The sequence below is a fragment of the Puma concolor genome, chromosome A3 (genome assembly GCF_028749965.1).
Source record: "Puma concolor isolate L17-30 chromosome A3, mPumCon1.1.hap2, whole genome shotgun sequence".
In the NCBI taxonomy this organism is placed as follows: domain Eukaryota; kingdom Metazoa; phylum Chordata; class Mammalia; order Carnivora; family Felidae; genus Puma; species Puma concolor.
Genome location: NC_141669.1, coordinates 49720221 through 49736414, shown reverse-complemented (window position 1 = coordinate 49736414; position 16194 = coordinate 49720221). Strand labels below are relative to the sequence as shown.

The following is a 16194-nucleotide window of genomic DNA, read 5'->3' as shown; positions in this document are numbered from 1 at the left end:
AGGAAGGAAAGGTCCAGTTTCTGTCTTCTCGGTGGGGTTGAAATGAATCATCTGCTGAGTCAAAGATACAGGGAAGGAACAGAGACCTGAGGAGGGCAGCCACAGGAAGGCAGCTCATGACATCAATATGGGAGGTGTTGGTGGGTTGCTGGCAGTGTGGACTAATACAGCTATACTTAGCCAGATTTCCTGATTTCTGCTGGCATTCCTGGGACGTGCAGGTATACTAGGGGAAAAAATGTAAGAATATGAGGTGAGAGTGCAGAGGCTGCAGATGGGCCATGGACACTGTGGAAAATGTAGGGAGTGATGCCTTGGCGAAGTCATTTTTTGAGCTCCCCTTGGTTTAGCACCAACTGCAGGCCAGCAAGTTACCATGCATTACCCTGTTTAATGCCTACACCAATCTGTTAAGGTGGGGTTTCATTACCTCAATTTTCCACTTAAATTTGAGGTGGACTGATATCACAGTACTAACATGAAGTTTGAGCTGGGATTTTAATCTCTTTCTCTTTTTCCACTCTACCATTCTGCCCTCACACTGTGGAAATGAGGTCCCAAGAGGCCCCAGGGTACCAGAGATTAAAGGCGTAAGAGAGGCCTTGAACGGTTAAGAAACTCTTTAGCACTCTCATAGCTGTCCCATCCTGTGTCCCTCCTCATTATGGCGCCATTCACAGAACCCCTCCTGGCTGTCTCTTGTGTTCTGCTGAATTGTCGGTGAAAAGCAGAACCCTGAGGCCACCACTGTCCACCTGGGGGATCCACGGGCAGGTGGATGGAGGAGGCCACTTGTTGCATTCCTCTCTCTCCAGTCCCAGAAAATCAGGAGTGGGAAGGGGACCGGTAAGGGTCCAACTTCAAAACCTCTTTGCTTTTCACTGTGACTCTCCAGCAAGACCCCTGCTATGGACTCAGTGTTTGTGTCCCCCAAATTCACATGTTAAAACCTTAACCCCCAATGGGATGGGATGGGAGGTGGAGTCTTTGGGAGGCAATTAAGTCCTGAGAGTGGAGCCCTCATGATAGGATTAGTGACCTCATAAGAAGAGGTGCAAGAGAGACGATCTGTCTGTACCAAGTGTGGATACAGCAAGAAGGTGGCTCTCCTGGGTCTCGCCAGGAACGAAATAGGCAGGCCCCTTAAGCTTGGACTTCCCAGCCTTTAGAACTGTGAGAAGTAAGTGTTGGTGGTTGTAGCCGCCCAGTGTATGATATTCTGTTGGCGGCAGCCCTAACTGACTGACACAACCCAGGCTTATTCCAGACTCTGAGTTCATTCCTTGGGTCAAAACCTGTTTTGGTGCCAACTGGACAATAACAAAAATTTGTTTTAAAGATAGGAAATAAGTTGGTTTCCTGGGCCTAGAAGGAGAAAGCCTAGAGGTTTTTCCCATCGTGTGAAATCCCGTTGGCTGTCTTCCATCTCTATGGCTGTTGTTCTCAGATAGATTGTCTGAAACAAAAAATCACCATGGGCATGTTTTTAAAAAGCTGATTCCTGGGCCCCACCCCAGAGATTCTGAGGGAGGGCCTGGGACCTGAGTGTTAACAAGTGCCTCAGTGGTTCTGAGGCAGGTGGCCCCACCTACATGTGAAGAGAACTCAAAGAGGGAACCCAAATCCATCCGCTTAAAACAGTATAGATCCGGATTCAAGTCTAGCTTAGAGCAATTGTCCAAATTCCTCCCTAGACAGATTAGTCAGTGAACTTTACTGCAGTTTGAAAGAAAATGGGTGTCTGTGGCACACAAAGATGTCTCTGGGGATGGCTGACAAGAGACCCCCAAAAGGCATTCACCTTGCTGAGCTCTTTCGAGTGCAGGGGCTGGCCCCAGGCTTTGGGCCCCAGAACCCTCATTTGTCAGCCTCAGAGGCATGGGCATGCTAACCGTGCTCTCAGGAATCTGATTTGTATGCCATTTTCTGGGAGAGGTATGACTGGTAAGCAGACCAGATGCTAGTGCTGGCCAGATCCACAGGCTGCAGATCACATAATCAGATGGGGCACTGGGAGGGTTGCTGGCTGAACGGGGCCTCCTGGCATCAGACTGCAAGAGGCTGAAATGCAGTGCACCCTCCTTCACAGTGGGGATCTGTCAGGGGTGCAAACACGCCTGCCCCCCAGGGGACACCCGCAGCTTGTAAGTGCCTGGCACACAGCTGGTGTCCTGAGGATGGCTTAGCAAGGTGAGGTCAACTTCAGGACACTTTTGCTCAAGCCTTCAAGGTCTGTGGTTCACAGACGTCTACATTTCGTGGAAAAAGTTTAACAAAACTTGTGGACTGATGTAGGTTTTCTTTCTTTCTTTTTTTTTTCAGTCTCTTGCTGTGTCAAGTAAGGACATTACAAATACTAACCTAAGGTAAGCCAACCTAAGCTAAACCAAAGGAAACTAAGCTAAGCTACTGACTCCTGGCATCATTACTATATTCAGTAAGTTACATTTTAACTACGGAAAGATGTAAGGGCATAATTTCTGCAGAAGAGGCAGACCTTTAAATTAAAACACCTCACTACATTTAGACTGGGTGTCTGGAAATCACTGAGAATCTGGCCATTGTTCAAGGACCATCATTCCGTGTTGTTGCCTGTGATCGCCATCCAGATGAGCTACCGTCTGTTGACTTCATTTCCCACTCCTGGCTCCCAGCTGCATTGCAGCCCCCCACTCCCAGATGACCCTGACTGGGTGTTGAGGTGACCCCCAGCCCTGCAGCCTGGCTTGCACAGACAGCTCTTGCATCCTGTGTGTGGAAGTGCCCAGTGACATCTAAAGTCAGAGGGTGACTTTATTTCTGAGAGGAGGAGGAGGGGTGAGAGGGGTTGTGACTGTCTGCTAGTCACCAGCCTTGGTTCCTGTGTCTTCTGTCTGACCACCTACCTCCGAGGGAGTGTGTGTGATAAGGGGCTGCACGTGATGTTGTTGCCAGCCAGAAAGGCAGCAACTGGTGTGAGCCCAGTTACTAAATGGGGTGAAGGCAAAAGAGAGAAAGAAACAAGAGGGACTGAAGGACGAGGCCATAGTGGTTGCTCACAGGTGAGGGTGCTCCAGGGACTTTCCTTGCCCGGAGTCAGGTGGGCGCCCACTGAACTGATCTGGCGGGGAGGGAGCTATTAGCCTGCGGGGAGGGCAGGCTGGCATAGGCTTCTCTGTCTGGAGACACTCAGGGGGAGGTAGGAAGACAGAGAAGAGAGTCCCCCTGCCACTTCCTGAGACACTCTTCTGGCCATTTAATGGGATTCTGGGCAGATTCCTTTTCCACGGCCTCATATTGGACTAAGAGACACAGGCCAAATAAAGCAAGGTTCCCAAACCTGCCGTTTGGGACCGTTTCTGCCAGTCAGGGTGAGGCAATTACAGAATAGGTTCTCCTGGGCCCACCTGGGAAGCCCTTTCCTACCCTAGGGCTTTGAACCTGAACCTGAAGGCAACTTCACAATCCCTGAAGTGAATAAAGGATGCTTACAGTGGCCTCTTGCCATTCTGTGCTCTGCCCAAATAACAACAAAAAGATGTCTTGGAATTATATTGCACCTGCAGTGTCTGAGATAAACCACACATATTAGAATGTAGGTCACTAATTAGTGACTATTTTTTAAAAGCATTTCTCATGTTACACTATTTACCAAACGGACGGAAGTATCAGACTACTTTCACAACAGGTGCAGCTGTGCGCATGCGCTCCTGCTAAATGCCAGCCCAGCTCACAAGAAGCACCAAGCCTATTTGCAAGATGAGGAACTGTTGACACAGGTGTTGACTTGTGCTGTCATAACTTGCTGCAAGGGAGAAAAACCGACAGTGGTGGTTCCTGTCGTCTTTGTTCCCTGAAACCCCCACCTCTGGCAAGAGCCCCATTAAGTCTGCTTTGAGACACAGGCATCCATCAGGAGCTCCTGGGTGTACTCAGACCTTGTGGGGGAGGCAGAGTTTGGATTACATCTCCGCATAACGTGGCTCTATAGCATGTGGCTGATTCTCCCAGCAGACTGGCCCTGGGGCCTGTATCATTTTTGAGATGTGTTTTCGAGCCATCACATTTCCCCAGCCGGGGGAAACAGGGATTTTTTAGGAAAACAGCTACTAAGAAACTGGCATACAATGCAATGTGATCCAGATTTTTCTTTTGAAGTAGTAAATAAAATTCTTTCACTCACCTTATTCACTGTGAACAGGGATGGTCCTTTGGAGCAATGTTTTCAGGTGAGAAGGTAGTTCAGATTGCAGCTATATGCTGCCATCTGCCACCATGGAGACCAGGCCTGTTTTGTGTGTGTGTGTGTGTGTGTGTGTGTGTGTGTGTGTGTGCGCGCGCGCGCGCATGACAATTAGGCTCCTTGCATGGAGTAAAATGTTTTAGGACTAATAGGGTTGGAAGACAACGATATGTGTAGTGTGAGTATGTGACAAGCTTGTTGTGGCTTGCTTGGGATTTTTCTCGTTTTAAAACAAAAAGTCCTGCATCTGAGGAAACCTGTCAGTTCTAGGCAAATCCGAATGGTTGGTCACCTTAGATGTGGGGGCACTTGAATCTGCTCCTCTTCCTAGTTGTCTCCTCTCTCACTGGCCTGTGATAGGGCTGATTATACACGACTTAAGATCCATTCCTTTGAGTGCAGACATTGTCCCGCATTAAAATGCAGACATCTGAGAACAAACTGAGGGTTGATGGGGGGTGGGAGGGAGGGGAGGGTGGGTGATGGGTATTGAGGAGGGCACCTTTTGGGATGAGCACTGGGTGTTGTATGGAAACCAATTTGACAATAAATTTCATATATTGAAAAAAAATTAAATGCAGACATCTTTGAGAGGGGTGACCCATTAAGCCATTACATCTAGAAGCAGCATTCTATGCAGCTGATCACTTCCTGCTCCTGAAACAACTATGTCCTTCCTCAGGAAAGGCAAATTCAGACTACGAAAAGATTGCATTTCACATTTACTAGATAAGCAAAAATAAAGAAGCCCGACAACACCAAATGTTAGCAAGGACATGGAACAAAAGGAGCTCTTATTCACTGCTGGTGAATGTGCACTGGAACACTCACTTTGGAAAACAATGATCTTAGGGGTGTTATCTTACAAAGTTGAACATGTACAAACCCGTTGATTTCACTTTAAGATATGTGCCCTAGAGAAACCGTTCTACTTGCAACTCAGGAATCATACATAAAAATGTTCACAGTAGCAAAAAGTGGGTAACCACCCAAGTGACAACAAGTAAAAGAATGGATAAATAAATTATGGAGTCCTTACACATGGAATAGTATGCAGCAGTTAAAACTAATAAACCACAGCTACATACAGTAACAGATAAATCTCAGAAACACAAGGTTAAGCAAAAAGTTTAAGCTAATCATGAAAACTACTTGAAGTAGGACACCATTTTTATTAAGGTGAAAATCAAGCAAAACTAAGCAATCTGTTGTTTAGGACTGCATACAGACCACATATGGGAGGGAAGGAAGGAGGATTTCTGTGGCTTAATAATGCTCTAGTTTACAAGATGCTCATCTCATGTTTCAAATTATTAATATGTCCCATTACTTATATATGTGCTATGTACATTCATTTATAAAAATAAAAAATATACATAATAAATGTTCTAGGAAAATAAAAAGGTAGAAATAAAAAAACATGTCAATGATCATGATAAATGTAAAGAGACTAAATTCACTGGCTGAAAGGTTGGGACGGTAAGATTATATTTTAACAACAACAACAACAACAACAACAACGACTCCAGCTAAATGCTCTTTATGAAAGATACACATAAAACTTAAGGATACAGAAAGACTGAAAGGAAAAGGACAGAAGAAAATATTCCAATAAGAGGCACTATGTTAACATCAGACAAACAGACATTAAGGCACAAATTAGGAATATCTAATATCCTAATGTCCCACATTAGGAATCAAGAGACTATAAAACCACCAGAAAGTTATAACTTATTTGAATCTGTACAACATAGCTCCACTATGTTATACTATGGGTATAAAGCATAGCTAACATAATTACTAGGAGAAATGGGTAAATGCACAAACACGGTGGGCAGGAGATTTTAACACCGCAAGTGAGTGGCAGGCATAGGTTTGTGCTTGGATCTGCTCTGCTATTCTGTCTCTCCTAATTTCCTATGTAATCTTGAACAAGTCTTTTCCTCTTGCTAGACCTCAGTTTCTCATATCTGAAAAGAAGGGAGTGGGCCATTTGGGTCAGATTCTATGAAATACTCATACTCCCATGTCAGGCAGTGTCTTGGGAAAGACCTTGTCACATGATGGATTCTTCTGAGCCCTGTGGCAGCTGGTGCTCTTACTCAGCAGGTCTTGGGAGAATCTATCACCTGCAGTTTTCCCTGACAGTTTCACCTCCCAAATTCCCCCCACCCCCATCCCAGGCAGCTTTACACATACAGAAGTTTATAAAGCTCTTTGTCAGCTGAAGAACAGCCTGGTCGATGCAACTTCTGGGAGCTCCATGTCTGGTTTGCCTCTTGAAGTCAATTAGGAGGTGACAGAGTGAGGAAGGCCGTCCAAGCCACCTCCACTGGAAGGCTGGCATTAATACAGAGCAAATGCTTCTCCAAACATGGAAGAGGCCATCTGTGAAAACTGGGAGTCTAGCCTCCCTAAGTGGCAATTCCAAGTGCAGCGTAAAGGGGCTAACTGGGCATGGCTAGTGTGGTAACAGGGGCTGGCTTTGCTGGCCTTGATTATCACTGTTGCAACACCGGGCTAGCTGTGGCTTGTCTCTGCATCTCTTCCTTATCTCTGTAGTGATGGGCTGGGTTCTTACCTCTGAGGCCTCCCCAGCTCTCATAGACACTGGAAACTCTAAGTCTTGGAGAGGTAACTCTTTTGTTTATTGACTATTTTCCTCAATAGGAAGACGGGAGGAAACTAGCATATACCAGGTGCCTACTAGATTCCAGATGCTTTATACAAGTAATTTCACATAGTTCTCACCACACACCTGTTATTACTTTAATTTTACTGATAGACTGAGGCTCTGGGAGGGAAGACTCTGGCAGTAATACTGACAGGATTCAAACTCAAGTCTTTTGACAAACAGAGACTGTGCTTTTTCTGCCAATCAACCTACAGTGGCTAGGACATCTCCCCTAAGAGGGGAGATGGTTCTGCTGTGAATTTTTCTTCCTATATGATGAAAATTTCAGAAGGGGCTAGAAGGAAGAAGAGATTGTTGGTAAATGCCTGACACAGTGCTACAAAAATCCATAAATATCTGATGATTGACATGGTAACAACAAATACATGAATATCCCGGCTAGAGATCTTAGGAGGTCATCCCAAGGCAGAGAGACCTGTAGTCAACAGGTCAGCATGTGCGTTCATTCATTCCTTCACCCATTTGCCATTTTCTGTGCATTTACTGTGGAACAGGTCTGGGGTGCTGGGGGTATAGTGATGAATAACACGGACTCTGTCCCTGCTCTCTTCATTCACCTGCTAAATTCTTGGCAGCCTGAGTCCACTGAAAATTCAGAGGATTCATGGAGGGAAGAATGGTGGCTCAGAGCTGTCAAGTTGTGATGATCATGAATACAAAACTCAATAATTAAGGAGCCCAGTATTAAATTCAGTGTCCCTGTCCAGATTCCATTTGGATTCTTGGTTATTGTCTCATTTGGGTTGGGAGTAATGGATTTTGCATGAATTTGCAAGTTGTGTGACCTGGAGTGAATCTCTAAACTTGCCAAATCTCAGTTTATGTATCTATAAAGTGCAGATTATGTTATAGTTCTCCTCATAGGAGTTTCTGAGAGGCAAATGAGATTGCTCATTTAAAGTGCCTAGCATATTTTCTCCTCTAGGATTTTGATGGTTTCTTGACTCACATTTAGATTTTTCATACATTTTGAATTTATTTTTGTGTGTGGTGTAAGAAAGTGGTCCAGTTTCATTCTTCTGCATGTCACTGTTCAGTTTTCCCAGCACTGTTTACTGAAGTGACTGTCTTCTTTCCACGAGATACTCTTTCCTGCTTTGTCAAAGATTAGTTGGGCATACAATTTGTAGGTCCATTTCTGTTCCATTGATCTATGTGTCTGTTTTTGTGCCAGTGTCCTACTGTCTTGGTGATTACAGCTTTGTAATGCAGCTTGAAGTCCAGAATTGTTATGCCTCCAGCTTTGGTTTTCTTTTTCAACATTACTTTGGCTGTTCGGGTTCCATACAAATTTTGGATGTCTGTATCTATATATCTATATGATCTATATCTATATCTATATCTATATCTATATCTATATATAATGGAATATTTCTCAGAGATAAAAAATGAAATCTTGCCACTTGCAACAATGTGGATGGAACTAGAATGTATTATCCTAAGCGAAATAAGTCAGTCAGAGAAAGACTATCATATGATTTCACTCATATGTGGAGTTTAAGAAACAAAACAGATGAACATAGGGAATGGGAAGGAAAAATAAGATAAAAACAGAGAGGGAGGCAAACCATAAGAGACTCTTAAATACAGAGAACAAACTGTGGGTTGCTGAAGGGGAGGTTGGTTGGGGGATGGGCTAAATGGGTGATGGGTGTTAAGGAGGTCACTTGTTGGGATGAGCACTGGGTGTTACATGTAAGAGATGAATCCCTGGATCCTACTCCTGAAACCAATACTACACTGTATGTTAACTAATTTGAATTTAAATAAAGAAATTAAAGTAATTAAAAAACTAAATAAATAAAAAAAAAATAAAGTGCCTAGCATAATACCAGGCTCACATAAGGGCTTGACAAAAACCCAATATTATTTAAAATAAAAAAAACTTAATTTCTATTAGTTCCCTCTTGCCTCTGTTTTATTATTTCTCCTTTCTATTAAGATCCTTTCCTTCCAAGCAGAATATCCAATGTCATCTTGGTTTGCTTTCCCATGTTCTACCCCAACCTGTTTCAATCACACCATTCAACCACTTCCAACCTCATGGAGGCAGCACAGAGGTGTAACCAGGACCCTGGTAGGGATGTATTCAGGGGAACTAAAGATCTTCTTTGGGCATCAGAAAAGCAAACTGTAACTCATTTGTTCCTTTTCTGATAATTATGCTGTGTGCAAAATTCTTAGCACCATGACTTGCCTCTTGTAGATTCTGGATAGATGAGAGCTCTTTATCCCTAGTTCTTCTTCCCCTTCCCACCATCTTTTAATCTATTCCATCATAAATCCTGAAGATTCTCAGAATTATAAGGGGAAAATGTGACAAAATAGTTCTAAAGTTCAAGTGTAGTGAACATAGATGTTGAACCCATACATCCATAAGCTCTCTGGCAAACCTAACAAAGCATCAAAATCCTGTCTGTACTTGAGGCCCCACCAATGACAGGGAGCTCACCACTTTACAAGGCAGCCTGTACCATTACTTCTCAGTAGTAATTATTCCTGAATTTGTCTTTACATGGAAGCCACATGAAGTGCCTCCATGTCACTTCCATTCATTGGTCCTAGTTTTGCTCTCCAGAGTGACCCAAAGTCAGTCCCACACCTGCTCCATGTGGTAGCTTTTTACTCCCATTCTCCTATTCATCCCTTTCTGTCTCAACACATGATTACTACTGTAGGTTGTCCATCATAGTTGAAGGGGCTGTTGTAATAAGTCTTCTTAGCATGTATCTTTGTGTCTAGTCTCTCCCCTCCAGGCTTTCTTCCCTATTCTTTCCAGATTTCTCTTCCCCAACCTGGATTACTTTCTCCTGGTTAAAGTTCAAATGTTGAACTTGGCCCGTGAGCCAGTGCTACCACCTACCGTGTCCTTCATGCCCTCCACTGCTGGTCCCCAGCTGTCCAACCTGCCTTTCCTGCCTCATCTCTCACTGACTGTTTCCACCAGTGGTACCAGTGGTATCTCTAGTCACTGTGGACAACTCGCTGCCAAGAATGCCTTGTGATTTTCTCCTTCCTTGTTTTCATTCATTCCATACTCATTCGCTCTCTGGAATGTTATCCCGCCTCACCCTCTATGTTCAAATGAGACTTATATTTATATCTCAGGAGAAGTCTAGGTTGTGCTTCTAGACCTAATACATTTTTGTTCATTATAAAGTAAATCGTTTCCATCCATCCTGAGAGATTATTCTTCAGGGAAATGTCCCAATTGTAGCAACATTCTGGAAGATGAATACCATGGTTGTCTCTGAGGTTATCTGGAGGGAAGAAGACTGAAAGTGGAGAAACCATTTCATTTCCTAAGCAGCCATGTCATGTCGGGCAGGCTGCTACCATCACAAGGTGCAGAGAAGGTTGCCAGAAGCTGGATTTGAAGTAATTAAGCTGATACTGACAGCTCACAGCACAGAAGGAGGTAGTTACTCTCCAATCTTACAGAAGATTGTTCCATGTCTATTACTTACACTTCAGGATATTAAGATTGGGACAGAGATAATTCTTACTGAAATTAGAAATCGAAATGCAATTAGAACTTCCTAATTAAGTTGTTATAAATATTTATAAGAGTATAATGCACATTTCAAATGGCTGTAACACTGAATGTCTCTTTGAATGTTCTGAGCAAGAAAAATGTAGTGCTCAGTCACTAATCCCTGAATTGGATCCCCAAAAGGCTGAAAACACACAGAGCACATACATGAAAACACACTCCCACACACACGATCATCATCTCTTCCCTTGAGCACCTGTCACCGTTGGTATGCTCAGAAAGAGCTATTCATTTGGACTTTTAATAGTTACACAGTCGCTGGCCCATTGGGCCAGTTATAGCTACATTTTATAGTCTTTTTAACTCAGAACTTTGGAAATATGTTGCATTACCCACCATACAAGAACATTATTAGGAGGCTCAGGAAACTGATGTGGTGTCTAGAGCCATCACTTGGTTTAGGGAAGAAAACATTTTACTCTAGAGGTCAGAAGACCAGAACTTCAATTCTGGCTTATTTACTCACCAATCCTATGAACTTGAGTAAGTGTTTTCTCCTTTCCTACTTTCAGACAGGGCTAATAGGAACATCTCTACCTTTGAGGGCTTTGGGGAGGATATGTAGAAATAACCAATGTGAAGTACTTAGGAAAGTTAAAAAAAAGAATGAGGCACCAGGTATTATTGTTGTTGATGTAATCATTACTCAGCCCAACTAGCTGATGGATTAGCACACACAGAAGAAACACTTCCTGAAGTGTAATACCTGAATGGGGAAGGTTGGAGGAGGGAAGCTGTGGGCAGGGGCTGAATGCGAAAATAGGGGATGTGCCATGAAAATGGATGGATTAGTCAGGAGGAGCCAGGGAGGAATCCTCTTCACAAAGCCAATTGGGAAAGTGCCCTGATTCCAGGCCACTGACAGACTGCTTGTGAGAACAATGGCATGTCAATCAATGCATCAGTCCCTCAACCCACCCCACCACAGGTGCTGGGAGGAAGACAAAGAAGCACTAAGCCTGCCCCTGGGGGAAATTACCATTGAGTAGAGAAATATGATGTACACTCAGGAAACAGAATAAGACTGTATAATAAATGATGTGAAATTGTATAAAGGGAAAGCACATTAGTGCTCCTAGCCCTACCCTTATGCCTGGGGAAGAGGGGGTCACCATCTTGTGCCCTATGCTTTAGGACACATAGGTCCTTGTATGACCAGGCCCACCTACACAGATTGAAGAGTCTATGCCTTTCTTGGAGTCAAGAAGACATGCCCACAGGTGACCCCTTTACCCTTGTCATGCTGATGTACTTGGGACCCTGGAATTCCCTACAGCCTACTTCTAGGGCCTGTGTGGGCCTCTTGCTTTGGGACGGTCTTCCCAAGGATGGACAATGCTGCTTGTGTTGCCTGGGGTGGCCAAGGCACCAAGAAGTTGGGGAGGCACCAAGGCACCTGGGGTTGCTCTTGGGGGCTGGGGGTGGACAGAGCTTGGATTCAGAGATTGGGGTGTCACATGGGTAGGGGGCAGAGGCAGGGGTGTGAAGGGAAGTGGGCCAGGCTGAGAGCTAGAGGTTGCGCTGTCCTGCAAGGCCACGTTCCCACAAAGAACTCCAAGGATTAAAAGGTTCAGACTTGGCCTTCAGGTCCTTATTAAGGTATAAGTTTTCAAGATAAGAGGATAGAGATTTTAATTAATGTTTTATTAGCTTGATTTATAATTTGTTAGTATTTATACAGGATATAGTGGCTGCACTCTTATTTTTGGCCTGCAAATGTTAGTGGCAGATCTGAGTGCTAAGGTAGTTCCAGAAGGGAGAGATCAACATTTCCTAAGCATCTGCATCACCTCAGGCAGGCTGTTGCATCACAAGGTGCAGAGAAGATTGTCAGAAGCTGGGGTTGAAGTAATTAAGCTGATGACCACAGATCACAGCACGGGAGGAAGTCATTACTCTCCAATCTTGCCAAAAAGGTTGTAACATGTCTGTTACTTACACTTTGGGACACTAAGATTGGGGGCAAGCTAATTCTTACTGGAATTAACTGCAAGCATATGGGAGGATCTCCTCTAGGAGGTGGGATTTGAATTTTGCCTTGATGTATCCATCAAGGCTGGGAAAAAAATTCCAAGGCACATGAATGATTGAGGCAAGTCTTGGAGGTAATGAGGTGACCTGGCTGGAGTCAGTTATTGCTGATTCCTTCCAGCCTCTACCACTGTTGCTACTCCCCATGTGGCTAAATTCCTGACCATTTCTTTATATCTTACTGAAGTGCCACCTCCTCTATGAAGACTTCTCAGATTTTTTCATCCCATAAAATCACTTCTCTTTTCTGGTCCCTTTAGAATACTCTATCCACACCATCAACATGCACAACATTTTTTCAGAGAACATACTGTGTACATGGGCATTACTAGTTGGCAACCCTGTTGAGAGTTTAATTGTGAAATAATAGTTTCAGAAATGTTAGCTTTGTCTCCCTAAAACTCAAACTTCTAGAGATCAAGAGCCCTTCAGCTAAACACAGAGTGATTACAAGAACTGTGGCAAGCTCATTCTGACAGCTCTGTGTTGTTTGGGTTGAGGAAAGGGCAAATGGAGAAGGAGGAACAATTACTGGTCTTAGACTTTTTGATCAAAGTTGTTTCTTGCAGCACAGGAACTAGGAACTTGTATCCTCCTGGGATTCCGAGGGCATAGCCCAAAGCTATGCATGTCAAGCCTAGACATTTATGTGAAGCCTCTTGTTTTATCTCCAAATTTCATGTAGATTTTATATTCTACTCCATGATACATTTTTGTATCTGTTAAAATTTTAAATTATTTATCACTGACTCTTGGAAGATTATCATGCCAGTTTTAAAAAGTGTGAATTATTCTCAGGCTAAGCACAGCACTTGGCACATGGTGGACATTCAATAAGTATTTGCTGAATGGATAAATGAACGAACAACACTGGGGAGTCTCATGTCCCCAGTCCATTTCATTATATTCCCTGGAGGAAGCATGCCAGGTTTGAGTAGCTAGGGATTACATCACTGTTTCAATGGTCCATGTGTGAGAGAAAGGACCCAGTCAGAGTACTGGAAGTATAGGGGAAGGACAAATATGAGAGATGCTTCGTAGGAAGAATAAACAGGAATAAAACACTGGCTGAAAATGGAGGCCAAGAGAATCAGAAATGGGGAAGTTTCAAAAGGGAAGGAGTGTTTAATTCAGCTTTGTTATTTGAGTTTGTGATCATGGAAGATTCAGATACTCTAGGGTCATCTTTTCCAGGCAGAAGAAATCATCAGCTCAACATGCAACAGGCAGAGTCACTATCACTGTGACACGGAAAATATGAAAACTTCAATCTGATAGAAGAAACCATCACTGTCTAGACCCCATCCTGTCCAATATGGTAGCCACTGGCCACATAGGACCAGCAGGAATTGAGCTGTGCTGTAAGTGTAAAATACACAGTGGATTTTGAGGAGAGTATATGCGCATGCACACACCCATATCCACATTCAAAGAATATAAAATAGTCCATTAATAAACTTTAAATTGATTTACTATGTATATGTTAGGTTCAATAACATATACTATTAAAATTAATTTCATCTGTTTCTTTTTACTTTAAAAAGTGTGGCTACTAGAAAATTTTAAATGATATATGTGTCTTGAATTTATAGTTCACATTATGTTTCTATTGGGCAGTGCTGGTTTAGACTGAGGAAGTAAGACAATTTGGTCACAGATCCAGGAAAAGAGATCCCAGTAGCTCTTCCCTAAGGACTACCAAGGACAAGCCTTTGCAAACTTCCCTCTGCAAAACAATGTTTATCTCTCTGGTGTATTTGGAATACACTGTTAATAGATGGTTGCAGAGAATGATCATCATTCACCACACACATCTGATAGGGTTTACTATTGAGAGAAGCTGTAGAAGTGTAAATTTGAATCGAAACTAATTAAAACCTTTGCCTAAAGAAGCCCTATCAGTCACAAACAACTTCAAGCAGAGATGTGTGATTAAACTCTCTTTTGTGTTAGTCAACACTTACCCAGCTGTGTCTTCAGGTTGTCATGGACTCCTACACCCCTCGCCATTTTAAACAGTAAATAATTGGACTTCTGCGCATCTCCTTGCCATTACTTAGCACTTCTCCCCTGCTGAGACCTGGTTCTTTAAACGAGTCATTCCCTTGGAGGATGTTGCTTAAATATCTGTCACCAGTTCTAGCAGATTTAGGATTCCAATCGCCTACTTCCTGTTGGTGGTATTTTCATGTAGCAAAGTGCTACATGGAGTTACAGAGAGAACCTATAAGGCACTTGACCCCCCGGCCCCCAGCGACAGGCATCCAGGGATGTTTTGGGAATCCTTCCAAGGGAAACTCCCTTCTGTGGTGGAATGAGCTTCTCTCATCTGCAGTCCTGCCTTGCCTGGGTCCTTGCTTCTCTCTCTGACCTGTGCCTTGTAGTGTGGTCCTGTGGTGTGAGGCTCCAAGCCACCCCTCTAGTGACAGGTGCATAGGCGAAACCCAAACCCTCAATGTGGCCAGCAATGCTTTGTGTGACATGCCACCCCAGGCCACTCTCCCCTGCACCCCACTCCAGCCACCCCCGCTGGCATTGGCTCTTGTCCCTGTCCTACTGCTTCCAGCCTTAGTGTCTTTCCTTGCAGTGCTTCCAGCTTGGAATGAGATCCTCTTCCCTCCTTCGTTAGGCACCAGCTCCTTCCCAAAACAGCCCCTCTTTCTTGAAACCTCCAACCTTTTAATTTGCTCTCATACAGGCCTGGGCTAGTCTTTCAAAGTGCTCATCACAGTTGATGACCTATGGTTTCTGTAGTTGTGTGCTTATTTGATGCCTTTGCCACTTGATTTCAAGCACCTGGAGGATGGGGATAATTTTTGTTTTGTTCACTGCTGTAGAGACTTAATAGCTATTTGTTGAATAAATTTATAAATGTGTTTGTTCTGTTCCCCCTGCAGACTGCCTGGAATAGCCCTAGTGGGGGTACTGACCGTGAGGCTGGGATGCGGGGGTGGAGAGACACATGGTCCTTCCTTCTTCCATCAGGTGGGGACCCCTAAGGCTATAGACCTTAGGGCAATGGTGGGGTAGCTAGGTCAGTTTCCAGCAAACATATGGAAAAGGTAGGACTTCTGGTGTAACCTGCACCTCTCAAACTTCCAGTCACTGCCCCCTTTCAATTCCTTGGTCCAAGCTACTTTCCTTCCTTCCCTGAGATTTCCTTCTCTTTGCATTTCAAATCTTCTCCCCTTTCCCTGTAATTTTCTGCTCCAGCTGCTTTCAGCTTTTTCCCTCCCTTTCCATCTTTAAGCTAGTCTGGCAGTTTCCCACGGAGAGCTTCAAGCTCTCAGGGCATGTGGGGGCAATTTTCCATCTGATCATAGTGGTTTCTAGTTTTAATGCACCTGCATAAGGCAGCACAGTCTCAGCGAGCTATCTTGGAAGCTCATCATACGGTCCTCTCTTTGGCATAGCACACAGGGCTGGGGGCCTGGTACAGAGTTTCAGATAAGGCCACTGGTTAGAGCCCTTCATGTTCCAGAGATGGCATCTGCCACCACTTTTTACAGTAAGATACCTCATGGCTCACCTGATGCATAAATGCAAGATTTTTCATATGCTAGTTCTCCCTTCAAAGATATATCAGGAATCAGATCATTGCTCACCACCTCCAAAGGCAGCATCTTGGCCCAAGCCACCGCCATCTTTCTACAGAATGACTGTCATGCTCTCCTTGCTTCTGCCTTTGAGTCC

At 44.0% G+C, this 16194-nt stretch overlaps 2 protein-coding genes across 4 annotated transcripts in view; one reads left to right on the top strand and one right to left on the bottom strand.

The window, feature by feature from the left end:
* POLE4 (DNA polymerase epsilon 4, accessory subunit) overlaps nucleotides 1-16194 on the top strand; it is a 267669-nt gene that overhangs the window by 126796 nt on the left and 124679 nt on the right. For 2 of the 3 annotated variants that reach the window (XR_015249096.1, XM_086700758.1), the window contains exon 4: nucleotides 2323-2366. Coding sequence is in view for 2 of the 3 variants with exons in the window: in XM_086700758.1 (XP_086556884.1) it covers nucleotides 2323-2342 (20 nt within the window). In the remaining variant the exon portion in view is untranslated. Of the gene's footprint in view, nucleotides 1-2322; nucleotides 2525-16194 lie in introns of those variants that run through there. The other variant, XM_086700757.1, reaches the window with a different exon arrangement.
* TACR1 (tachykinin receptor 1) overlaps nucleotides 1-16194 on the bottom strand; it is a 143214-nt gene that overhangs the window by 21725 nt on the left and 105295 nt on the right. The window lies entirely within an intron of this gene.